Source organism: Clupea harengus, chromosome 5 (assembly GCF_900700415.2).
Source record: "Clupea harengus chromosome 5, Ch_v2.0.2, whole genome shotgun sequence".
NCBI lineage: Eukaryota > Metazoa > Chordata > Actinopteri > Clupeiformes > Clupeidae > Clupea > Clupea harengus.
Window position 1 is genome coordinate 5,379,773 of NC_045156.1, and position 25,143 is coordinate 5,404,915.

At 45.4% G+C, this 25,143-nt stretch overlaps 1 protein-coding gene across 1 annotated transcript in view; it reads right to left on the reverse strand.

The window, feature by feature from the left end:
- Nucleotide 1: 1 nt before the first annotated feature.
- The window catches only part of LOC105912155 (dynein, axonemal, heavy chain 1), a 26,947-nt gene continuing 1,805 nt past the window's right edge, over nt 2-25,143 (reverse strand). The window contains exons 2-53 of the mRNA XM_031567148.1: nt 24,711-24,850; nt 24,250-24,438; nt 23,957-24,062; nt 23,272-23,385; nt 23,003-23,152; nt 22,737-22,823; nt 22,352-22,538; nt 22,177-22,268; nt 21,851-22,005; nt 21,384-21,561; nt 20,389-20,583; nt 20,085-20,204; nt 19,760-19,918; nt 19,485-19,589; nt 19,131-19,271; nt 18,730-18,890; nt 18,410-18,567; nt 18,107-18,280; nt 17,614-17,640; nt 17,028-17,206; nt 16,539-16,766; nt 16,094-16,290; nt 15,666-15,801; nt 15,010-15,218; nt 14,659-14,830; nt 14,194-14,385; nt 11,385-11,495; nt 10,872-11,057; nt 10,252-10,443; nt 9,493-9,660; nt 8,989-9,180; nt 8,520-8,651; nt 8,123-8,245; nt 7,781-7,900; nt 7,517-7,666; nt 7,263-7,423; nt 6,731-6,956; nt 6,053-6,248; nt 5,761-5,912; nt 5,258-5,454; nt 4,837-4,981; nt 4,398-4,556; nt 3,629-3,760; nt 3,354-3,524; nt 3,024-3,203; nt 2,411-2,587; nt 2,108-2,278; nt 1,522-1,652; nt 1,216-1,360; nt 883-1,089; nt 487-721; nt 2-123 (exon numbers count right to left, since the gene is read on the reverse strand). Of these exons, the coding sequence (XP_031423008.1) occupies nt 2-123; nt 487-721; nt 883-1,089; nt 1,216-1,360; nt 1,522-1,652; nt 2,108-2,278; nt 2,411-2,587; nt 3,024-3,203; nt 3,354-3,524; nt 3,629-3,760; nt 4,398-4,556; nt 4,837-4,981; nt 5,258-5,454; nt 5,761-5,912; nt 6,053-6,248; nt 6,731-6,956; nt 7,263-7,423; nt 7,517-7,666; nt 7,781-7,900; nt 8,123-8,245; nt 8,520-8,651; nt 8,989-9,180; nt 9,493-9,660; nt 10,252-10,443; nt 10,872-11,057; nt 11,385-11,495; nt 14,194-14,385; nt 14,659-14,830; nt 15,010-15,218; nt 15,666-15,801; nt 16,094-16,290; nt 16,539-16,766; nt 17,028-17,206; nt 17,614-17,640; nt 18,107-18,280; nt 18,410-18,567; nt 18,730-18,890; nt 19,131-19,271; nt 19,485-19,589; nt 19,760-19,918; nt 20,085-20,204; nt 20,389-20,583; nt 21,384-21,561; nt 21,851-22,005; nt 22,177-22,268; nt 22,352-22,538; nt 22,737-22,823; nt 23,003-23,152; nt 23,272-23,385; nt 23,957-24,062; nt 24,250-24,438; nt 24,711-24,850 (8,232 nt within the window). The remainder of the gene's footprint in view (nt 124-486; nt 722-882; nt 1,090-1,215; nt 1,361-1,521; nt 1,653-2,107; nt 2,279-2,410; nt 2,588-3,023; nt 3,204-3,353; nt 3,525-3,628; nt 3,761-4,397; nt 4,557-4,836; nt 4,982-5,257; nt 5,455-5,760; nt 5,913-6,052; nt 6,249-6,730; nt 6,957-7,262; nt 7,424-7,516; nt 7,667-7,780; nt 7,901-8,122; nt 8,246-8,519; nt 8,652-8,988; nt 9,181-9,492; nt 9,661-10,251; nt 10,444-10,871; nt 11,058-11,384; nt 11,496-14,193; nt 14,386-14,658; nt 14,831-15,009; nt 15,219-15,665; nt 15,802-16,093; nt 16,291-16,538; nt 16,767-17,027; nt 17,207-17,613; nt 17,641-18,106; nt 18,281-18,409; nt 18,568-18,729; nt 18,891-19,130; nt 19,272-19,484; nt 19,590-19,759; nt 19,919-20,084; nt 20,205-20,388; nt 20,584-21,383; nt 21,562-21,850; nt 22,006-22,176; nt 22,269-22,351; nt 22,539-22,736; nt 22,824-23,002; nt 23,153-23,271; nt 23,386-23,956; nt 24,063-24,249; nt 24,439-24,710; nt 24,851-25,143) is intronic.

Consider the following 25,143-nt stretch of genomic DNA (forward strand, 5'->3'; position numbering starts at 1 on the left):
TTCAGTAGTCCAACGCACAGATTAGTGCCACGCCCTGTTTGATCCAGTGCCTCTGGGCGCGGTCGGTGGGCAGCTCCACAGAGATGACGTAGTTGGTGGAGTGACCCGTTGTGGAGAGAGTTCCTGTGAAGTAGAGAGAGAGTGAACAGAGGTCGAGATCAGGGCACAGGCCAAAATCATCCATCTGGTCATGTCTAATGCAACTGTGATCTTATCTGCATTTAAATCAGAATGAGTTTGTCTGTGTGCCTGGGAAGTGGTCCCAGTAAACAGAAGAATGTGCCATATCACTTTACACAGGAGGGGAGGAATCCAATCTGCAGGGAAACTGGTGAACGGCAAGACTGGAGTAATTTAGCAGAGAATGGCAGAGCTGTAAATGCCCCAAGGGCACACAGGCAACAACAACTCATTCACCAGACATTCCCAGGCTCTCCAATCTCTTTTCACTGGCCTTGTTTCAGCAGTTTCACACAGTAGACTAACCAGCACGCGTCAGGGTCTTGTAGATGGGGCAGATGTAGATGCCCGAGGACGGAGCCTTGCGGTTGGGAACAGGCACCAACCAGAAGACGGCCATTTCTGTGTAGAGCTCCTTTGGCCGCGACTCAGCGATCAGCCCAGTCTGGGCGTCCCAGCGGGCTCCCTCCAGGAAAAGGCCATGGATGAAGCAGCCCGTCTCTGGCCTCGCTATCAGTTCTTCAGGCGATTCCTTCATCACCTGGAGAACATGGCAATATAGACTTCATACACAGATGAATTAAGTGTTTCACCACTATTTGGTAATACTATAGTAATACTGACAGTGCAAGTGTGTGTGTGTGTGTGTGTGTGTGTGTGTGTGCGTGCATATGTGTATGAGTGTGTAGAGTGAATTCAGACCTTGAAGTCAAATCCTATGGTGTCAATGGAGACTAAAGAACAGCGAGCAAAGTTCTGCAGTGTTCCCGTCAGGAAGGCCTGCGGGAAGAAGAAGCCACTGATCCAGAACACAGAGGGAATGCCATCCGAGATCCAGCCCTGCATGAAACTGATCCTCTGAAGGAGGTCTGACACCCAGGAAGACATGGGCTTCAGAGAGGGGTAAGCCTGAGGGAGGGTATACAAATATTTACATATCTTGTGAATTCTTCATCGTATTACTGAGTAGAATTACAAGGCTGTGCAAAATCATTCTCAGACTTATTTTCTGAATACAAAGCTGACTGGTCTTGCCTTGGCATTCCACATAGCTGGAACAGTGTTGATGAACAGGCTATTGGACATAAGCTCCAGTTCGGATGACATAACCACCAAGCCTTTCAAAGCCTTCACCAGGTCAACCAGGCTCTGGGATATAACTTCTAGTAGCTTATTATACCTACAAGGTAGAGAGAGGTATAGAGTCAGAACACGGCTTATGTTCTCTTAAATTAGGTAATTAGAAAGGGTTATAATCAGGTTATGTTCCAGAGTGAGTGCCAAATTGTCTCTTTACAATACTGTCTCTGCACATTTAGTGATGGAGAGAGTAAGGGCTACCTTATGACCTCCTGAATGAGAACTGTGTTCATGGATTCCTCATACATAACGGGATACTTGGTCATCACCTCCTCCTCATCAATGAGACTAGGAATCTTCTCCTGGATACCAGCCACAATCTCCTCCACAATCTGGTGGAAAGAAATAGGTGTATTTGAAGCCCCTCTCATGGAACACATTCATTAATTTACATCGTAGAGCATCCCTAGGCTCTGTTTACTAAAGGTTTGCATGCACTGAAGCTGGTGCAGATTCATGCAAAAAATATGTCAGACCAGGATGTTCTGGCAGGGAGTGTAATGGATTATATCTTCAAATCAGCAAAATAGCATTCTTTGACTGATTCTGTTTCCTGCCATAACATCTACTGGTTTTGTTTTGCAGGTTGTCTGAAGCTGGCATAGGCAGACCTTTAATGATTTAGGGTCAAATAATTCCATTCATTCACTGTTGCAGATTTGGAAATTCTGGGTAAAATAATGACCATATGCCACTGGGAAAGCTCTGATTGCCCATTATGACATAAATCAAATCATATCCTTTGGGGCTTGTGACCTGTGGTGTTCAGGCACATGGAGCTCTGTACCTCGTCTCTACCCTTGCCCCCGCTGGCTGCAGCCCTGGGCTGAAGTTGCACCACCGCGCCCAGCAGAGTGAACGCCTCATTCTGGGCAAAGCTGATGTTGGCATTGTCATGGAGCCCGAAGATCTCTGGCCTGTCGTTGATCGGCAAGCCACGGATATATGCTAGGTACCCCTGTGGAAAGCCATTAACAGAACAGCTGTTCAAAAATAAAATAACAAGAGCTGCCTTTTGTTGCACTACCATCTGGACATTCTCTCTGAGAGAGAGAGAGAGAGAGAGCGTGCAAACTCCACGTTGGCTCACCTTCACGTCCAGGTCGGTGCTGATCTGCTTGTACTCCCCTGAGGGCGAATAGCTGTGTGCCGGCTCCAGGACAGCAGGGCAGTAGAAATCCTCCAGGATGTTGAGGATGCAGCGGCGGTCCCAGTCATCCGTCACTCGACCGCCATAGTTGATCTCACCCGCTGTGTACTTCAGCACCTAGGCCACGGGAGGAGAGGGTTCATTTAAAACAACACCGGGCACACATTATTAATATTTCATCTGGAAGCTAAGGGAGCAGCACTTGCCAGTAGCTTGGCCTATGTTCTGTATGCAAGTTTTTCTGCTCTGATTAGACTCTCTACCTTGTAAATACATCCAACGTGACTGCTATAAATATTTCCAGTATGACAAGGAAGATATTTAATGCATTTACTGATTCATGTCTCACAAAGGATATGAGGTGCTAAGAAAATGGAGAAGAAAAAAGCGTAAAGAGAGAGACCAGGGAAAGGGCAAAGAGAGGTGAGTAGAACAAAATGTACCAAACCAGATGTGGAGATGAAAAGCGTCCAGTAAAAGAAAAGAACGAGGCGGTAAAAAGGTGAGAGGACAGAGAGGGAGTCTGTGGACGAAGAGAGACAGTTTCCCAAACCTTGTAAGGAGTTTCCTGGTACTCGTCCAGGAACATTTTCAGCTGGCTGATGCAGATGCGCAGGTCTCCATCAGTGAAATCGTATGGAATGTTGAACCCCAGAGGCCCGAACTTCCTGCGCTCGATGCCAATTCCGTGAAACAGGCAGAGGGACAGGAGAAGAGACTTTAACTCCGACACCTGGTGGAAGAGAGAGGTGAAAGTACCAGAGAACAGCATTGACACAATGTGATGATACATTTACACACATTGTAGAAGACTGAGTAGATATCATCCTAGAGTACAGGGAGGACAGTGTTCAACAGGCAAGAGATGGTGATGAGACTGGACCTTGCAGCAGGACGTGAAGAATTCATCAGTGAAACTCAGGTAGCTCTTCAGCAGGTTGGCCTTGAGGCCTCTGGGAGGCTCGATAGTCATCTTGGAGCCGTTTTGGAGAACAGACACGGGGAACTTGTTGCTGGGCAGACTCGTGAGCCACAGCCGGAAGTCTCTGTGCACCTGAAACAGATTACCCAAGACCACATGCTTTTGACCCCATCTGCAGACCCACAATGGCACCTAGAAGGGCACAGTCTACAATCCATCTGTGAGAGTATTCTCACCTTTTCTGGGTCAATGTTCTCAATGAGCCGCTCCATAGAAGGCATCCAGCTGGGTGCCAGGTGGCAGTTCTGGAAGAAGACCCACTTGCCTCTTTCCATGGCACCGTGCATCATGGCCTCAGCCCAGGGCCCCTGACAACACAACATCAGTTAGCCTTGACTATGTAAGAAAAAAGTGAACTGCCTTTTCAGTTTGTAGAAATTATTATGATCTACAGATTGAGAGCTCCGCTCTCCTAGTTCCGTTCGCACATCACAAAAAAAACACTAATGAATCAGAGTGAGAGCACACTCGCACATCGTTAGCACAATCCTGACCTGGTCATAAAACGGAACCACGCAGCATCAGCCTCACCACAATAGCAACACAGTGTTACACATCTCTCTCTTAATGGCCTGGGGGGGGGGGGGCAACTTTTAGAGATTGATCAAGTTATCAATATGGGATAATACACAGAGTGGATCCTCTGCACACGACACTAAGTGAAGTGGGCTAACACGAAGTGTGCATGTCAGGAGGTCCTAGTCGCACCACCTTGAGGCTGTTACAGACCTGAGCTCTCAGCTGGTTGAGAATGTAACATCTCTTTAAAGGACTCTGAGTCCTTGGTGGCAGCTTTAAAAATAGACCTGCAATTAGCGTACCAACCAGGACAGTGTCTCTCACTGTATATAAAAGAAAGACATAAAGAGATTTCTTAGTGTTGAAAAAAATAAAATAAAATGTGGGTCACAAGAACATTCCCAGGCTTCCGCCTCCCCTGCAGACCTGGCCTTGGCCGAGAGAGATGGCACACATCTTCTTGGAGAACTTCATGACGTCGGCAAACTTGTAGAGGTCGGCGGCTGGGTCGGTCCCGGGGGACAGCACGAAGATGAGCGCGGTGGTGGGGGACGACTCCTTAAACACCAACGAGAGATCGGATGTCTGGGGAGAGCAGCAGTGGAGATGGGTCACGCACACACAGTTTGGGCAGGGCAGGGGAAAATGAACACACATATGTGACATGTGTAAGGAATGTTTTCAGAATTTAAAATGAAGAGCAAACCTCGTGAGAGTTAACCTCAGGGTGCAAAACATGACAGATACAGCAGCCTAAGCCTCAAAATAATGACTTACTCAAGATTGTGTAGACTCTTTGGTATGCGCCATATACTGTAGATTAGAATATGGATTTGTCTATGGCTTTCTGGGCTCAGTGACGCACCTGAGGCTCAATGAAGCGCTGGCCCAGCTGTGCACCCACAAAGTCCTGCAAGCCCTGAGTCAGGCAGTCGGCTCGCAGGCAGCGCAGGATCAGAAGCTTCTGGAAGGAGCTCAGGTTTTCCTCCCATTCACCAGGGACAGGCTGTCTGCATTCGCACAGGCAGAAGGAGACAGACACTAGTTCTTTCATCTTGGACAGAGTCATCTATGCAAACACGCATACACAGATAGATACCTGGTGGCGTGTGTGGCAGACACACAGACACACATCACTAGATTTACATGCATGCAAAATACACATGACACGCAAACACATCTGTCTGATATACATATAATATGATATAAACAGATATAATCGGATGTAAACACTCAGCAGACAAGTTTGTTTGCTAATGTGTTGTAGGTGTGCTTTTGCAGGTGACCTGTGGGGTTGGCTACTGTCGAAGATGTTCTTGAAGTCCAACACGTGGTCAGAGAAGCTGTCGGCCAGGATGCTGAAGTTGGGCATGGCGCTGAGGCCCAGGATGTCCTGCCAGGCACGGTCAGAGAGCCAGGCCACGGCAGGGTTGGGAAGCTGCTGTTGGGCCATTCCTCCCGACAGCAGGTAGCGCCACTCCGCCTGGGGTCAGAGGTTATCAGAGATCAGAGATGCCCCTCGTAACAACTGGCATAAGTAGGTACAAGCAAATGTTCATATATCTGCCATTTGCAAACATCAGATTTTGACAGATGGTCAAACACTGATGAGATGACCTCTTGTTTGACCACCACACCCTCTAGGGCATCTTGACTGACCTTTGTGCTTGTCATATGTTTGCTGCAGCCATTGCTGTTAGGAGCATTCCAATCAATGTGTGTGTGTGTGTGTGTGTGTGTGTGTGTGTGTGTGTGTGTGTATGTGTGTGTGTGAAGACAGCTCACTCACCATATCAATCTTGTCCTCATTCATCATGATGCGGGCACACACCAGGAAGGCGAACATGAGCTTGTGCTTCTCAAACAAGCTGCGGCACACATTGCTGTACAGGCTGAAGGTGAAGAACTCGTTGATGTTGACGATTCGCTCCTCAACCAGGGCTGTGGCAGACAAAACACACATATACTGTAGCATTGCATTACTCAACAGTGCAGTAAAACTTAAAATACTAAATATCTTTTTTTACAGTCCTTTGCTCTCCCCTTGACACATATTTTTTGCATCACCAATCAAATCTCACCAGCCCTCTCTGAGTTGGCAATTCCATTCATGAAGATGCGCAGGAACCACTCCAGAGAGTACTGGTACATGGGGTCCACGTTGGAGAGGTCCGACACACAGAAGAAAAGGATCTGGGTGCGGACAGCCACTGGCACATACTCCAGTCGGGTGGCATCAATGTCCCGCTCCGTCTCCTCCGCCACCCTCACTTTAGCCTGCGGAGGACGGCCGTTTAGACCATCATCACTGAATACTGTCCAGAATGACACCTTACAGTGCAAGAGTGTCAGCGCTGGCCTGCCAATAACACTATGTTATAATATAGGCTAGGAGCTGTGATAGGATAGAAGGACCATCTTGCAATAAAAGCTTGTCAATTATGGCTGTCCAGCAACATAAATGCATTTATGGTTTACTCTACAGAAACACTTCTGTTCATCAATGCCATGCTGCAATCCAAAGTGGATTAAACTACACAAATGGAATTTATGTTCTGGCAAGACACCAGTGCGGTGCACTTCATCTCACAATGAAAAGCAGCTCTATTAAAATGACAGTTTAAATGCATAACACCATTTAAAACGAACTGATGGATCAGCATTGTACAACTAAGCACTTTACTGGATATTCAGTACAGACACAAAACACTTTAATAAGTAATGAATGAAATAAATAATTTTCCATCCAGCTGCCTGACCTCGATCTCGGCGGCTTTGATCTTGGAGGCGCCCAGCACGGAGATCAGCTCCTCGTCGTCCACCGGGTTCCCCTCGGCGGAGCTGAGCCGATACAGGATCTTGTCCTCGATCTCCTTCAGCTCCTGCTTCATGCGCGCGTTGCTCACGATCAGCTGGTTCTTGGCCTCCTCCAGGTCAGGCCGCTCCTCGGCCACCACCCGGCCCAGCAGCTGGTCCTCCAGACCGCTACACAAAGAGCAAGAGATGCTCAGGGTCAGATGACAGCCGGACGCCTTTACCATTGGATGCTGTTCTGAGAATGAGCTACTGTAGGTGAAATGCTGTGGAGTGATTCTTCTATGAATCCACAACAGCTCAGATGGGTACAGATATCAGTATATGTAAGGCTGTTATGCAGTGGCTAAATCATTGTTATAAATGAGTCATAAAGATGTATTGATACTAAAAACTCATTTCGGAATATTCACCACTTTGGTAACTTTCGTAAAAAGGCTTTGGGTGTGACAGACACATGGATTTGGAGGCCAGTACCTTGGTGACAGTGTGAAGTTAATGAGGGTGACCTTGGTGCAGATCTCTGGAGAGTAGTGTGGGTTGGGCAGCTTGGTGGTGATGTACATCTTAAAGTCATCGTGATAGGGGATGATCGTGTCTCCCAGCTTCAGAACAACATTGCCCTGTTGCTTGAACGTCTGAGAAGGTGAAGGAACGACATGTTGGGGATGTCGCCATGGACTTTAGAACTTTATGTTCTAGCGGAGTGAAGAGAGTGTGATGGGAAGCACCTGTCTCAGCAGCACTGGGTCCAGCGCCGGGTCCAGCTCCTCCCCAACGTTCTCCAGCAGACAAGGCTTCCCGAAGCGGATAGCGTTCTCCAGGCTGCGCAGGAAGTCCCGGTCACTCAGCTTCATCACGTCCAATCCGCTGTCCCGCTCCTGTTGGGAAAATAAAGCAGTGTGGTAGAAGTGCTGGGCTCCAAATGCATGGAGTGGATCATATCTACAGGTTAATTGCAGATCTTACATGTGGCTAGAATTCAAAATGCTCACCATGTTTTTGATCCACTTGTTGGCCTGTCCCTGAGGATCAATGAACAGACACCAGCGCTCGGAGTACTGAACAATGACTCCATTCTCCACAGACAGATTATCATTTGGCAGGCCTGTGATCTAGATATAGATATACAGATACAAAAACAGGCTTTAAGGATTAGTCTGTTGAAAATAAAATGTATCTCAATTTTGGAGCTGATAATAAATCAAAGACACAAAAAAGCGGGTGACATCATTCTTCAACAACAACTCTTTCTTCAAAACACAAACATGTTTTACAAATCTAAATATGGGCATAACATGGGCATAACATGGCTTAGTTGAGGTGAACAAGCCGACCTGCCAGGAGCGGATTTTCACTTTGTCTCCCAGAGTGCTGATGAGGCTGGGCTCGGTGTGGGGGACTCCCAGCTCCTTAAAGCCCCGTAACCACTCCTCTGCCATGTCTGCCCGATACTCCCCCTGCCCAGACAATACCACACGTATCACCACACAGCACTTCCATTAAGACACGGTAAGACTAGCTGTGCCGAACAGAAAAGGGAAGACTCGGGTGAGGTGTAAGGTTTCTTATCTTTAAAAAGGGGATGATGATCCTGATGCCAGTGACTGCATTCTTTGTTTAAAATGGGTTAAGTTACAACATTCTATACAAAGAATACATTTAAAATAAAAATCTTTGTGATACCTGATGGCTGACACACATAGACACACTTACACACACGGGAAGACTCACAGTGAATGGACCCAGGTAGGCTACATATGCAGCTGAAAGAAGCACATCCCCAGCCACATTGGTCACCATGTACTCCAGGTGCTGGACAGTCTCCTTCCAGCGCACTTTCTCACCAGCCAGACCACCAATCAGCTGTCACACACACAGGAAGAGAGGCGTATTAACACACAATTAAAACAAACAAGGCAACCAACTGCCCCCAACTGCACCCCACTGCTCTGACCCCTCTTTACCACAGTAAAATAGAAGCCATCTAATCCTTAGTCTTGATGACAAACCGGTAGCAGTATGAAAACAGTCAAAGTTGTTCAATGTTACCCACACATAACCTTACCACATGTATGAGTGGATGGGTACCGTATCTGTTATGTATCTGTTGGAGGTGGGAAATGTGATGGAGGAAAGGAGTTGTGTTGTGAGTTGACTGAACTGTCCCTGGGGGGCATTTAATTAGTTTTGTTGTAAAAACCTTGTCAGCGCGGACAAGCCTTTTCTCGCACAGCTGGCACTTGCTGTCCAGCTCGTCCCTCTTGGCCAGGCAGTCGCTGTACTTGGCTTGCAGCGTGGCAATGCCCTCCTCCACGTTGCCCAGCTTCTCCCTGGCATCATCCAGGATGAGCTGCGTCGCGGCCAGGTCCTCACCGGCCTCCTGCAGGGCTTGCTGCACAGGGAGATGGGCAAAGGAGATTACTGCAGAGGGGATTAATGGGGGTATTAATAATGAATCAACGGGTCCAACAATCAATAATCTGTGTCCAACAGCCCATCAGAACCACTAGAGTGTGTAATTACACAGGGTCAAAAACTTTGATTTGAAATGAACAGCCTGTTGCATTTACTGCCAAAGTTTACATGCAGTCCAGTCTCAAGAATGTACTAGGATTTTTCAAAACTAATTTAGATATCATCCAAAAAACGCAATACTCACCAAGGATGACACTAAGTTTTGGTGAACTAAGGTTAAAGGTCATACCCGTTTAGGCTCCACTGCCCTGGCAACGAAGTGGAAGATGTGCATGGCCCGCACCCACTGACAGATGGAGGTGCAGGCTTTGGACACTTTGGCGATGGAGGCGGGCTGGAACTCCTCATTGTCAATGTACGGCTGCACCAGCTTGATCACAGATTCAGGGATATTTTCCTGAGGGGAAATACACCGAACACTAAGGCCTGGAGTCAACATAAAGTCTGAGATCATCCTGTAATGGTCATCCAAATATGGGGCAGATGTACGTACGCTAGAGAGCGCAGCGTAAACAGCAATAGTCCGCAGAAAGCACACGCCTATGCATTTTCATTTTACAGGTTTCTTTACACATGGTACAAAAGAGCAAAACTGATGCTCAGAATACTGATTCTATTGTTTCTGGAAGTTTCTCCTATTCACACATCTAACAATCAAAATCTTTTCACTGCAAAACAGATGTGCACTGTTCCCTGCAGTTTTCATACAAACAGCGGAAAACATAATCAGTCACTCCTTGCACTTCTCCCATAATTTTGCCCCAAACTCCCACTTGTCCCACGACCCTCCCATGAATGCATATGCAAAAGTCAGAAAAGCAGGACTTGTCGTTCTGCGCTCCTGCAGCACCCAAATGTGGTTTTAGCCATGTGCGGTCTGGTCGCATATACCATGCCATGTTTTAGTTGTGACAAAATGATGCCTCAAAAGGGCGCTAGCATGTTAGTACACCTGCCCCTGAGGCAGGTACAGAGGATGCTCTCCAACCTTGTCAAACTTGAACAGGCCCTCCAGGAACTTTCCTGGGTCCTGAAGAAGGCCCTTGCCTGGCTCCCAATAGTCGTCCACCTTAGTGCCTGGTTTCTCTCCAGCAACCTTTTTAGGCTTGATGCCCTTCATGATGCACACAGCTTCAATGACCAGCTTCACTCCATGTGGGGGCCTTTGCATGGCTCGCACCTATACATACAAGAAACAAGTCTATTTTGTAAGGAGGGCAGGTCATGTCAAAATCATAAGGCCAGTTACAGTATTTGTCAAAGGAGATATTCTGGTTCAAGCTGGTAAATCATTTTGGGGTTCTGAAGACTCAATAAACCAATCCACCATCTGACACAGGCTTCAGTTCAATCTGAAGGATGGAATTGTAGACTGAAACAGAAGGGCTATTTTGGGTGGATGGACTAGTTCTTCAAATGTAAATGAACTGTCTAGAAAGGTTGAAGAGGGAAAAGCATTCCAATCCATTTTCCACAGAAAATATTCTTCAGTCCTTTAGACTGACTGACTGCGCTGGTTTAAAAAGACACTCTCAAAACCAGTGATGAGAGTGGTTGTGTGTCACAACATGGGGTAAGAGTGCTGGCAATGGTTGTCAAAAGAGACACCTCAGTGACGTCATTCTTGTTGAGGGACTTGAGGCTGGTAAGGGCCGCGTCGAGGGCAGGTAAAGCCTCATCCAAGTCCTTCTGGGCATCATCTGCGATGGCCTGTGACAATCGCGCCTTGTCTGTGGCTTTGGCCTCTTCCGCCTGAACTGCCACTCTAGTCTCCTCAGCAACCACAGTGTCTTCCTGTGGTCATAAGAAATGCAGACATCAAATAAGACACAAACTGTCTCACTTACTCTCACTTACTCTCACTCACACACACACACACACACACACACACACACACACACACACACACACACACACACACACACACACACACACACACACACACACACAGACATGTATTTGCACCCATACAGGCACACACTTGCACATGCGATAAAAGACACAAACATACACAAATAGGCACACAAGAACAAACACACACACATACAGACATAACACAGTCTACGCCCTGACACAACAAAGTAAGAGGGTCAGACAAGAGGCCCCTTTGTTAGTTCATACTTTGATCTTCTCCATGGTGACCACTGTGTCCTTGGCAGCCTCCTCCAGAAGAGGTCTCATCATCTCCAGCTCTTCCTGCATCTTACTCACGTCCTCTGCTGTGCTCAGCAGCTAAATACACACACACACACACACACACACACACACACACACACACACACACACACACACACACACACACACACACACACACACACACACACACACACACACACACACACACACACACAAACAGAGTCATACATAAATACATGAACACATGAAAAGACATAATATAACATGCACATGATAAACAGTACATAATCCTGTGGCGTGCTGGGGGTCTCTCTGAATGCTTTGGGCAAGAGACTCCAATCAGCCAGTGTATCTGTTAATATATAATCTGTCTCCCTTTGTTTCATATGTGACCTTTTATTGTTTCTTCCGCGTTTATTGCTGTTTGATGCCGGTGTGCTAGCCCCTCTGTTAGTTAGCGTATCTGTCACCGTCACCATCTTTGTATTATGTCGAAGTTAGACCTGCCTTCTGTTTCTACCAGTGTGCAATGAGTGTTTCCTGCCAGTCTTCACGTCACAATAAAAGGCTTACAGCCAAAAATAGGAAACAACACGCTTTTATCTTCTTCGAAGAACCCACCATTGTTACATTGGTGTGAGGAGTGGCTGAGGATGACAACGCTGCAAAGGATCACAGAGCTCATCGACCACCTGCAGCAGGAGGGGGCACGGCCAAAGGCTTAGCCTATATTCAAAGAGTCTTGTTGACACTAATGACGGGCGTGCAAGAACCCGGGGACCCCACCAGGATCAGGTGTCAGCACTGCAGCTCCACCAGGACCGGGTGCACTAGTGTGTCCAGGATAGACGGGGGAGGCAGCCGCACAGGACCAGGACAGTCTCCGCACCAGGGTTATTATAATTAACGAAAACTGACGAAAAATGACTAACATTAAAAATAGCAGTGAAAAAATAATTTTGTAAACTGAAATAAAAAAAATTAAAATTACAGATGCATCGCTGCGGGGGTCCCCACACCGCTGTCGCCAGCCCGAGACATTCTGAGGGTTTCCCAGCATGCTTTGGGCGTGTGTCTGTTAGGCTGTAGTGTTTTGTCCTAGTACCGTGATACATGTCTCCCTTCTGTGTCTGGTGTTTACATGTGACTGTTATCATTTCGTCCCTGTTGCTGTTTGATGCCTGTGTGTTAGCCCCTGTGTTAGTGTGGTATCAGTGTTTCCTGCCTGTCTGCGTGTCACAATAAAAGGCCTTCAGCAAAAAAAAAGGGAAATAAGAATACCAGAATAAAGTATTCACACACATAAACAGACAAAGCTACACAAAGTTAAACAAAACATCAGACAAAACACAGCAGGTCCATGAGCATATGATGACTAGACAGTGAAACAGAAGACTACACACAAGGCCAGACACTCAGTCACAGACAGGCAACTACAGGATAATGGGTTATCTGTATACACTCCACAGGAAATGAGGACATACTATCAAAAGTCCAAAACAAAGACATTCATTACAGAAATCTACTATTCTGAACACTGAGTTGTTTACATAGAGAAAGGAGAGCACACAGATATATTAGGAAACTCTGAAGCAGCCATTATTTAGGTGTGGAAGCTACGTTACTTTTAAGGTGGTGTGCTTGACTCACACTGGCCTTTAGATTAAAATAAAATGGTAAACGAAACAAAATAAGCTATTGAGCTTTGTTGTAGGCTATTGAGTAACCTAAAACATTTTTGTTGTTGTTTGACAATAAATGACCTGGCATAAACAACCAACGTCTTCCTTCGTGTATACAGAAAAAACGTAATGTATAAAAGTTTATATGTTTCAGTTTCGCTTTGCAGGTCACACTCTTTTTGTTGATGTACTTGAGCACACGGCGGGTGGAAGGTCACACCCAGTTCTGTGATTGACAACGATCGCAATCCAAACAAATGATGGATTTCGGATATCAGATTGGACTACAGCACTTCTACCTAGTGATGCAATACGTTTTTGTAATGTTTTGTGACATTAGCGATAGAGACTATAGAGTGAAATCAATATCTATCTAGCAATCTATCAATATCTATCAACAGACATTTTCATATTGTCCAAAAGATTCATATTGTAAAGTGCAGGGGGTTAGCAAAGCTTCCACATTACGTAAGTGAAAGTCTGGGGGGAGCGCCCAGCATGCTGTGTGTGTTGAACTAAGTGTGTTATTTCTGTGTAAATGTTCCAAATTAGAATGTAGCTTATGTTTCCCTCATTCATGTCTCATGTTAGTGTGTGTGCCTGTTATCATTTCATCTGTGTTTATTGCTGTTTGATGCCTGTGTAGTTCCCCGTAGTAGTTCAGCGTTATCTGTCACCGTCTGCGTCTTCGTTATGTCAAAGTTAGACTTGCCTCTCTTTTTCCTCAGTGTGCAACAGTGTTTCCTGCTTGTATTCTTTCATGATTAAAGGTTTGCAGCCAAATGATGCAACGCTCTGAATTGTCTTCTTTGAGGAACCCACTGATACTAGAATATTGTCATGTCACACAGCCCTTTATGGAACGTTATTAACCAGTATTTCATTTGGTTCTGACCGTTTCGGGAATGATCATTTTAAGGTGGAAAGCCAAACCGGATATGTTAAAAAACGGATTCTGCTCGGAACGAACCCGACCCAATTGAAAGAAATTCTGATTTAAAGCCCTGCCCACAAATTATGCATATTTCATTCTTTCATTCATAAAGACACAAGAGTGGCACCACAGATAGTTTGAGTTCTGTATGACCAAGTTTATGAGAAAACCTTATCACCTTATCCAGGCCAGTCTTCATGCGCGTTCGAGCTCCATGCAGCTCCTGCTTTTTCCAGCCAATGAGGGCAGAGAATATGCCGAGCAGCTCCAGGTAGCTTTTCGGTGTGACATAGTTGTGGCGTGACAGTTCAGCGAGGTACTGCCCACACATCCTGGCCGTGATCTGGTGGAGCCTCACACACATCAGGCTCTGCAGAGGGGGAGAGATATCTCAGGATTTAAGGGTCACTGCTTCCTCTGCTCACCAAGTTTTAACACTAACATCTAGCCAGTATATGGTCACAAAATATGACAGAGGAACTAATTCTGCCTTTCGATCTCTCTCATTCTCTCTCTCAATCACTCACTGTCTCACTTAATCGCACTCTCACACACACACACACACCACACACACACACACACACACACACACACACACACACACACACACACACACACACACACACACTGTCTGTCTCCTCACCAGGCCCTTCATGGTAGCTGGGGTGGCCTCCAGCTCTGGCAGCTCTTCGAGGAAGGAGGAGGCCACGGACTCCAGCGCCTCCTCTGGCCAGGCGCTGAACCAGTCGATGGTGCAGCAGGTTACCAGCGAGGGGAACTGCCTGAGCCTCGCCCGGAACACCTCTCCAATAGGGCTGTGTGTGGGAGAGGGGGGCTGGCGTTAGGAATCATCTTCTATTACACTGTAACCTTGACACTGATGCTATAGAATACTTCAGCCATGCTTATATGAAATACTGTTGCAGAGGTGTATTGCACCACCACTCTGGCCCTACTTGTGTCCTCCGTCACTGCCAGTGTTCTGTGGGTTTACCTCATGCAGAGCACGGTGTGTGTGTTGCTGCGGACCCTCTTGATGTAGGCAGCCAGGAGGTTGGGCTTAGTGAGCTGCTGGCCCAGCTCTTGGACCACTGGCTTCATGGCGTTCAGTATGCGCTCCTGCTCGTCACTGGCGTACAGGTTGGGTACGTCACCTGAATTCAGGATGCTATTTATGTCCTCCAGGAAGGACTCACTCTTAATCTGAGGACAACAAACAAACGTGCACATGTCAAGAATATTCCTCTTGTGTATTTGGGCCAGAGAGTTAATTCATTCATTTATTTAATACATAACCAATACATGCGTCTCAATACATCACCAATACATGCGTCTCAATACATCACCAATACATGAGTGTATGAGAAGAAGTGCATGGTTTGTTCATGTGAGAGACTGTGTCTGTGCACAGGTTAACACACGTGTGTGTGTGGTATTTAGTTATACATATCATTTATAATATTCATTCAGATGTTTGGAAAATAAATACAATTTTATGACTCAATTAATGCTGGCAAGGTAGTCAAAACATTTGACCATGAGATTTAAGGGCCTAAGGCAACAACAGTGTTGACCACCTCCAGATTATTTCCTTATTGCTGTGAAACAGATGGCATGAAAAGCATGATCAGAGCTGTAAATGTAACTGACCTGTGTGTCCACAAACAGGAAGGTGATCTGGACGTTCAATAGGCCAGCTTTCATCATGATGCTTTTGAGGTCCTCTCTCCACTCAGCATTCCCGTAGTTTTTAGACAGCTCAATTTGGAAACACTCATAGTCAGACCTGAGGAAGATAAAACAGAGAGTAGCACACATAGAGGGGAGAGAGAGAGAGAGAGAGAAAAAAAGAAAGAGGTAAGGAAGGTGTGAAAAAAGTCCTATCACAAAGCTGCAGTTTTTGTAAATGTATTCAAACCTCAACCATTACTTAGAATTCATTTCTCCACACACAGACAAATGCGACGGAAATTATTTGATTTGAGAGCAAACATACTATCATCCTCCTTTGTCTTTTACACAGCACAACTCAAACATCCTTTCATTCGTCATGTAACAGACTGCAGTGGAGGCCTCACATGTGGCTGGCCAGCTTGGTGAGAGACTGGCGCCCGCTGCCCCCGACCCCTAGCAGCAGGGCATTGCCCAGGGGCTGGCGCAGGATGCGGCTTATGCGGCACACGTGCTGGATGGCATCCATGAAGAGCACCAGCTTCAGCTTGGCAGTGCTGATCTGGTTGTAGTCGTCCATGTACTCCTCCATGACTTGAGCCAGCTGTGGGTCCATCAGGTTAAAACATGGAAATGGACTGGCTTGTTGTGTAATACACAAAAATAGGCATTTAATCCAATTTGATTCCATTTGATACTAAATAAGTACTTATATGTGCTATGTCTTTTTGTTATACATTCCTCAAAAGATCATTTAGAATTTTTTTGAATACTGGAATGACAATATAGGCACTGCAGGTAGATAAGACTATGTCTATCAGTGAAAACATGAAAAGCATGTAAGAGGTCAACCTTCTCCCTGCTCTTTATGTGCCGGTAGACTTTGGTCTCCCCTGGAGCCATGAAGTCCCCAAAGAAGACAGGCTGAGAGGGAACGACGTCAGCAAAGCTGCATCCAAACCCTTCAATGCGGGTCTGCAGCACCTTGTCGAACCACTGCCGGTCATCGGCGCTCACCAAGCGGTCCTGGAACACCCGGCAACTCTCATGGTACCACAGCCGCAGCAGGTGCTCTGTATCCTGACAATCCCCACAACAAAAGACAATGCAAAATTATTACAGACACAGAATATTATTACAGAGAAGTGTTATTTCAGAACACATCTCAAAATACATTCAATATAATCTGATAATCTGATACTATTGTCTACTATCAGGATGGTAAAAATACATTTTTTGTGTGTCTAACAATCCACCTCAAAATTTAAAAGGGTAAAGATGTCTGTCTGTGTAATGTAGTATTAAGTGAAGAACTAGTCTTTCCCCATGACTCTTCCAGACCTCGATCTTGATGACATCGGCCATTAGGATGCCCTGGAAGACTTTGGAGAGGTCCCGCAGGTTGAAGGTGTAGTGGGACTTGGCTGGCGTGGGCAGCAGACTGCATGTGATGGTGGAGTACACGCGGATGGTGGCGTCCACCAGTGGCTCATTCAGATGCAGGATCTCAGGTAGCCTCTCTGTGGGAAGAGGGGAAAGAAATAAAATGCTAAAATCAAATCTAAAAAACTGGTTGTTTTTTCTAATTTTACCATTTAAATGCAAGATGTTAGCAAAAGGCAATTGGCAATTGAAATTTGGCATAAAGCTGCATAGAAAATAACTTTTTTATCCATTAACCGAACAATGATAAAAGTATGACCCTTGTTTTGGTTTGACAGCACATTTCCCTGTGATTAAGGATCCACAAAATGCTCTCTTGAGTACTGTAAAGTCAAAAACTAACTTTAAATGGTGACTAATTTCTGCTCGATATCAGGCATCATTATCTCTAATTAGACGAACAAATTACATTAAATTCTACATCTTTATCTTTCTGTCTATTTGCCTCTTTTTAACCTCTATCTCCTATCCTGAGCTGACTTACTGTCTTTGTCCTTACTCATGTTTCCATCTGTGAAAGAAAGGACATATCTATTCAGCAATGCAACAGTTTTTTATGATCAACATCTCACAGACATCATAAATGCATACACACAAAATAACAACACAGACCTAAGTAAACATAAGCATAAAATAATGCCTTTAAAAACACTGCAATACACCTATTTTCTTTGACTTCTGTATACATATACTCATTTCTTTATTCAATCAGTCGTACCCTATATTCACTCATTCATTCATTCAACCATTTACTCATTTTTGTTTATGTTTTTATGTTTTTATGTTATGTGTATCACTTATTGTGTTTGTATGTTTTTATGTTCACTGTATGCACCTACACACCAGAACAAATTCCAGGTAGGTGTAAACCTACTTGGCAATAAATACTATTCTGATTCTGATTCTGATTCTGATTCTGATTCATCCACCCATTCACTCATTCGCCATGTGAATGGTCATTATGAAGTGAAACTCACGCATCCAGTTGCCTAGGATGGTGGAGAAGATCTTCTTCTTGCTGCTGTTGTCCATCTCAGTGAAGGACAGGAAGTTGAAGTGGCGAGTGAAGCGCATGGTGATGGGGTTCCTCCCGCCCCCAGGGGGCCCCATGGCGCACGCAAAGTTAACGTCCACCAGGTACTTGAAGGCACCTAGTAATCACCAGGAAAAGTTTGGTGTGCCCCTAATCTACTATGAAAAGCAGATTACTGTAACTGTAATGTAAATGTTTATGGCCAGTGTGTGAACTATAGGTTATGTTATAGTGCGCGGATCCTCACCAATTTGTTTCCTGTCATACCAGCCTCCGTGGTCCATCCACTGGCGAAGCAGCTCTATAGGGGGCTGGGCACCATATGTATCCAGCAAAGGCATGTTCAAGTCGTCAATGAAGAAGATAAAATACTTCCCGAGCGGAGGTCCGAACACTCCCTTCCGCCTTTCCACAGAAGGACAATCAGGTAAACCTCACTTCTCATTAACATCACAATGAGTTCATGCTGCCTGACTGAGATGTGATGGGACAGGATAACCCTATATCAGGTCATCAGGTCCTATCACACGAATACACACACTGAAGCTAGATAAGTTAACGGTGTACCTCTTGTCCAGTTTGCTGTCGATGTAATCTTGTGTCTGATTGGATGATGTGCGTGCTGAGAACATGAGGAAGTGAGTGATGTACTCTGCTGGCATGTTCTTGAGCAGCTTGTCTGATATGGTGAGGGTCTTTCCTGTGCCAGTGGGCCCGATACACAGAACCTATAATACAGCAAAAACAGGTACAAAGATGGGTCACAGTGAGCTGCACAGAAATACAAATATACAAAGATAAACCTTTCTTATGTGCTTTGCCTCTCCTCTTATAACACCTTAACCTGCTTGGAATAATAGTTAACATGCATGATATATGTACAACAAGTATTATGTAAGAAGTGTTACTTTCTGACATATCACATGTGTTTATGTGTGTGAGTTTGTAGCAGAAGAGAGAGGACACACTGGCTTCTTGTTGGACAGCAGCATGTCCATGAGGAAGGACATCCGCACAGTGTCTGCTGTGGGCACGATGATGTCAGAGTAGCTGGTGTCTGGCGTGATGACCACCTGCTCTGCATACTTCATCCAGCTGACCCACTGCACCTGTTACAGCAGAAACACAATGACAGCAGCGCTTAAAACATTACAAACAGTATCTCAGGCATTAGATTGAAGTGTACTGATGCTTAGTTCAGTTATGCTTGGCTGGACTTGGATCAGTACAGTGAGGATGACTCATTATTTTATGTTACATTTGTTATATTGTGTCCAAACCACAAATGTTCATAACAACCAGGTATTTTAAGCTTGTAAAACCTTTCTCCCTTTGTCCTCATCCTCTTCATCTGATAGGATACTGATCCCCGCATCATCAAGCTGGTAGTCATACACCAGCCCTTCCTCTGGGAAACACAGCTTGATCTGGAGGTGAGACATTTCAGTTATGTAGTTTCCCTGCTGCATCGGTGCCCAACAGCACTCTATGAGCATGCACTTTTGTTACATGGTTGCAATGTGCAGACTCCATCACTAAGAAAGAGGACAAAAATAAAATTGTTCATTAAAAAAAAAGAAAAAGGAACAGCTCTCACTCTCTCTTCGGCCATCTTGTCCCTGAGCCAGGCGCTGAACATCTGCCAGCTGTCAGCGTCTCCGGTAGCCCCCACGCTCCACACCAGAGAGAAGATAAACCAAGGCTCGATCAGCTCACTCAGACGATCCAACTTCTCCTGAGGAGGAAGCCTCTTCCCCTGCATCAAGTATGCAACACAGGCCACAGGGTACAAGGGTGTCGCTCTCATTCATATTCCTTGTCACACTTTCAACTTTGTACTGTTAGTGCTGTTGAACTCAGTCAACAATTACATTAGTCAGGGCCTAAATGCGATTTATTTCTATGCACAGTAGAACTGTTACCTCTCGGGGAACAAATGGCTGAAAGAAGCAGTCAAGCAGCTTCAATAGACTACAGGTGAGGTTGCTGTCCATTGAGGTGATAACCTCTTTCACTGTGGAGCGCACAAATGAGATGGAGTCCTGTGTAGAAACACACACAGATAATTTCCTGTTACTAGTCTTGAAACAAGTCACATCGCTGAAAAGGTCACAAGTACACTCATCCACCCACTCAGTCATTCTCAGTTTTCCTCTCTAGCTCAGCAGTACTCTCTGTCTGACTGCACAGACCAGTTACTGCAACTGCATAGTATCCCCATCATACCTGGAGGAATCGGGTGAAAAGGGAGTCCATTTCCTGTGCGTAGGGCTGCAGAGGTTTAGGGATGGTGCGAAGCCAGCACTCAGTGAAGGGCTTGAGCCCCAGGATGCTAGGCTCCAGGTACACCATCCCACAGCGGGACACTGTGGCGGGGGAGGCCACGGCCAGGTCCTGCACTTCGAACATCATGGTCATCTCCTGGATGGATAGTTACACACAGTAAAAAACACATTCTAAACCAACACATAGCGAAAACAAAAAAATAATAAATTGAAATGTCTAAAAAATGAATGAACGAATGAATGAATTGTGTTTTTGCTTTTTGTAGCTACAGATCCCTAGCCTGGATACCAGACCGAACTTAGCCCCGCCCACAATTTTTTTGGTTGGGAAGTTTGGTCTGGCATTACTCCATTGAGGAGAAATTATCTGCGGACAGACATTGCCGTACCAATCAAATTGTCAAGGCGGGCTTTATACGATGATGGACAGATGATCAACCGTAACGTAATCAACCACGTCACCAAAGAGCTTTTGGGGTGAATTTGTTTTCAACAAACATGGCTGCCGTTGGAGAGCTGAAATGTGGTGATTCGAGTCTGTTTTAGAAGACATTGACAGCACATTCATTTTGAAAGAGGAACAGAGAAACGCGATCAAGGCATTTGTCGATCGAAAAGATGTTTTTGCCGTCCTTCCTACGGGATCCGGTAAAAGTTTAATGTATCAGCTGGCCCCATGGTCTACGTTATGGTCATACTACGTTGCTCTGATTGGTTCTAGATATATCCAATTGAGCGAAGAGGCATTTTTTTTCCTGGTTCGGTTGAAACACGCCCCATAATCACAGCCCATTGGAGCGGTATCAGACTCATATTCTGACTAGAATTATGAGTATGACATCGTCAGGCTAACAGATCCCAGTATTGCACAAATAATGTAACACACAACACAATGTTTTGATCAGGCTCAAAAAACAAGATGAACCATCATCTCACATCAGTGAGCTTGATGATTTCTCCAGAGCTCAGGCAGAGCTTCTTGTTGTCGTCCAGCACTGTGTTCATGTTCTCGATCCAGACGGCGTCCACCGGCCCGTCAAACATGTACCACTTCTTATCTTCATCAGTGGATGCCACACCACCACGCACCAGATTGGACAGAATGCCATCTGTCCTGCAGGGGGAGACAGAGGACAGAAGGAGAGAGACAGGACAGAATTAGAGGTGATAATAACTGAGGTGATAACTGTTTTGTGATAAAGAGTCTAGCAACGCGTTTCTAAAGAGTGAATAAACACATTTATCCTGTGCGTTTGTGTGTGTGCGTATGTGTGTGTGTGTGTGTGTGTGTGCTGAGAGGGTGTTTTCCTGCTCTCCTCTACTCAGTATCCCTGTTGTATGTGGGTGCTGTTTGTCTCTGTCCATATTTGAACGAACACAGGAGGCCCTGGGAAAGGGCTTACCACTCATGTGTAAGCGGGTCAAACTCCCCGTACAGCTGGCCCATCGTGATGGATTTGGGGTTGAGGACGAAGATGTGCACTGCCTCATACACCCCACCACTGACAGATGGCTGTCCCCGCACAGCTGTCAGTGCTGCTCCCAAAATCTCATAACACTGTCAGGGAGACATTACATCAGCTCCAACACCCAACACTTGCATAGGCACACAGTAGACCATTTTCTTTTCAACACATTCTGGGTAGTATATATCAGCACGTTTTGTGAAAGGACATTAAACAGCTGTAACGGAAAAGCTTTGACTAGAAATTGGGGTGTGAGAGCTGACCTTGGTTTTGCCTGAGCCAGGCGGTCCGACTAACATGAGCCCATGACGCACCACTGTCGTCTCGTACAGCTGGATGCATTTGGTGATGTAACCTGCAGGTCAGAATGTCCATGTTTAGAGCTCCATCTTGGTCTAATCCTGTCCACCGAGGAGATAATCCTCTGCCAAGACTCACCATCTACGTCCTTCAGTTGCTTCTTGGCACAGATGTTGCGGATGGACTGCTCCAAGGTGCCATAGTCGATGGGTTCCTCTTTGATCTTGGGAAACAGGTCTGACACGATGCCGCTGAACAGCTTCAGGTCGTCCTGCAGGAACTTTGGCACGTTGACGTCCCGGATGGCTCTCAGGCAGATCAGCTCCTGTTAGGGTGGATTCAAAAGGCCAGTCTCTTAAGTTTGCAGATGAAAAACACTGCTGTGTTAAATCAGGAGGGCCAAGTATTATTTTGCTTGGTTAAAAGCGTCTTTGAGAACTTTCAAAAGTGCTACATTAATAATAATAATAAAATCAGAGCACTGGCAGATTCATGCACATACACAGCCCTGCACTCGACCAACCTCATTCATGTCCGGGTTCTCTCTTTTAAGGTTTCCTGCGGCAGAAATGACAGTCTTCACAGCTCTCATCCCAAAGTCATAGTGATCCTGCAGCACAAATCAGCTAATCAGCTACCACTGAAACGTTAGCATGACATGAAAACAACCACTCAAATGTTGTCATCACATTAAAATAACCATTTAAAATGAAGACCCATAAACAATCGCTCTAATTCTACCATGACTCAGACCATGCCAACTCAAAGCCAGAGTGGCCTGAGGCCCACCTGAGAGCTGAGCTGCTCGGAGGACAGCTTGAAGGTGCTGGTGATCTTTTTGGACAGAAGTTTGGCATCACTGAAGCCAAATGAGTAAAGAGAAATCTCTGCAATCATGGCGTAGTCGGGCACCATCATGGCCACTGGTCGGAATAGGGCCTGGATGCATATGGCATGGAAACATTTGAGACGTTTCATGAGGTACCAGTATGTAGTTTAAAGCTTATACGACACTGTACTTTTCAGTAATAAAAATGTATGTGTGTCCAGTGATTCACCTTTAAGTTATCTGGCAGCTCGGTGCGGCCTGCATACCCAGGATTCATTGTGATAAAGACAGCACAGGAGGCCACTAGAGGAATCTCAGCTCCCTCAAACACAAATCTGTCCGCCTTAACAGACGTGTGGGACACACAGACAGAAACACACATTAATACTAGTCACACATCGCGGTGCATTAGGCCACAGTCATCCTGTGTTGTGTGTGAGACACATATTAGCATTTTGTGTATGTGGCGGGAGAACACTCGTTTTTATAGTAGGTGGGTAAAGGTTTGGGTAAGTGGCATGAGTGCCCTAAGTTGACCCTTTGTTGTTAGACCCACTGAGCAGTGAGAGGGAGATAGATAATATGAACCCCCTGTCCCACATAACTAATATTTAATGTTTAATAATTAACAATGAACCTGTTATACCACATTGTTACCACCTATAACTTATTGTTTGTTTTTTATTTATTTATGTTAATTGTGCTTGTACATTTTATGTAAACATGCTTTGGCAAAGTTGTATTGTATGCAGTCATGCCAATAAAGCCTTTTTTTAATTTTAATTTTAATTTGATAGAGGGAGAATGTGTGGATGGAAAAGTGGAATGGCATGCGTTGGCAGGCACAGTGTTGTGTCTTTGTGCATCTGTGTCTGAGTGGGAGGTGGGTGTGCATGTATGTGCCCTGAGCTCACCCTTTGTTGCTGGGCTTTCTGGATGGTGGTGATTTGCTGGGCCACCACAGATAGCACCTCCACGTCAATGCGATTGAACTCATCAAAACATGCCCAGGCTCCAGAGCTGTGGCATTACACAGTGAATCCGTTACTTTGAGGTTATACTCTATGGGTGAATTTCTAATGATCCACAGCAGATTTGAGTTATATATCATTTGAGATATATAACTCCTGGTGTCTTCAGCTCCAAAAGCATCTTCATAAATCACTACAAGGAACAGCTGTAAAAAATACAGGTTGGTTTAACTAACCTGGCCAGGCCCTTGAGGAACTTGCCCATGGCTATGAAGTCCAGCTGGTCAGAGCAGTTGAAGACCACAGTCTGAATGGCCAGGGCTTTGCCCAGGTCTTTGGTGGTCTCAGTCTTGCCAGTCCCTGCAGGACCTGCTGGGGCCCCTCCAAACTTCAGGTGCAGAGCCCCCGTAAGGGTCAGGTAGCACCTATTTGGCGAAAAATGGAGGAATCAAGAACTTTATTATATACATTTAGCACAGGTTGAAAATAACACCATAGCACTTTTATCAAAAGACCGTCACTGAGAGAAACTATTCACTCGCCAAATTTTACAATGTTGATTCTTGAAACATTTTAGCATTACAGTTTCAGGTAAATGGCTCTGTTAAGCATTAAATCTAAGTATAGTGATGACACAATCTGTATGCAATGTCATTGTTGATCAGAGGTGAATGATTTAAAAAGGGTTCTACAGCACCTGTCTGTCAGAGGAGTGATCACCAGACGTCCAGAGTTGCCCAGATACTCGTAACCATACAGGAACTCAGCGTTCACTGCTCTAATGTACATGTCGTCTCTGGCCCAATAATACCTGCCAAGGCACACGACACCACTCAACTAATGGTGACACTTTGACTGGTGCAAGTTTATCTGGTAAACATTCTAGTAATACAGTACTGATGCAGCTTAGTAATGGATAAAAGTCAAGACCTTCAAAAAATGTAAAACAAGACACATAGATATAAATGTTATGATGAAACATTAGGATTATACAAAAAAAAAAAAGATATCAGACGAGATTTAAAAAAAAACAGTTTGGTTTTTCAGTGTATGTTTAATGAATACAGCCAATTCCTTCATTCTTATTCTTCAATGAATTAGGGCATGTTGCAAGTGCTCATGGTGTTTGG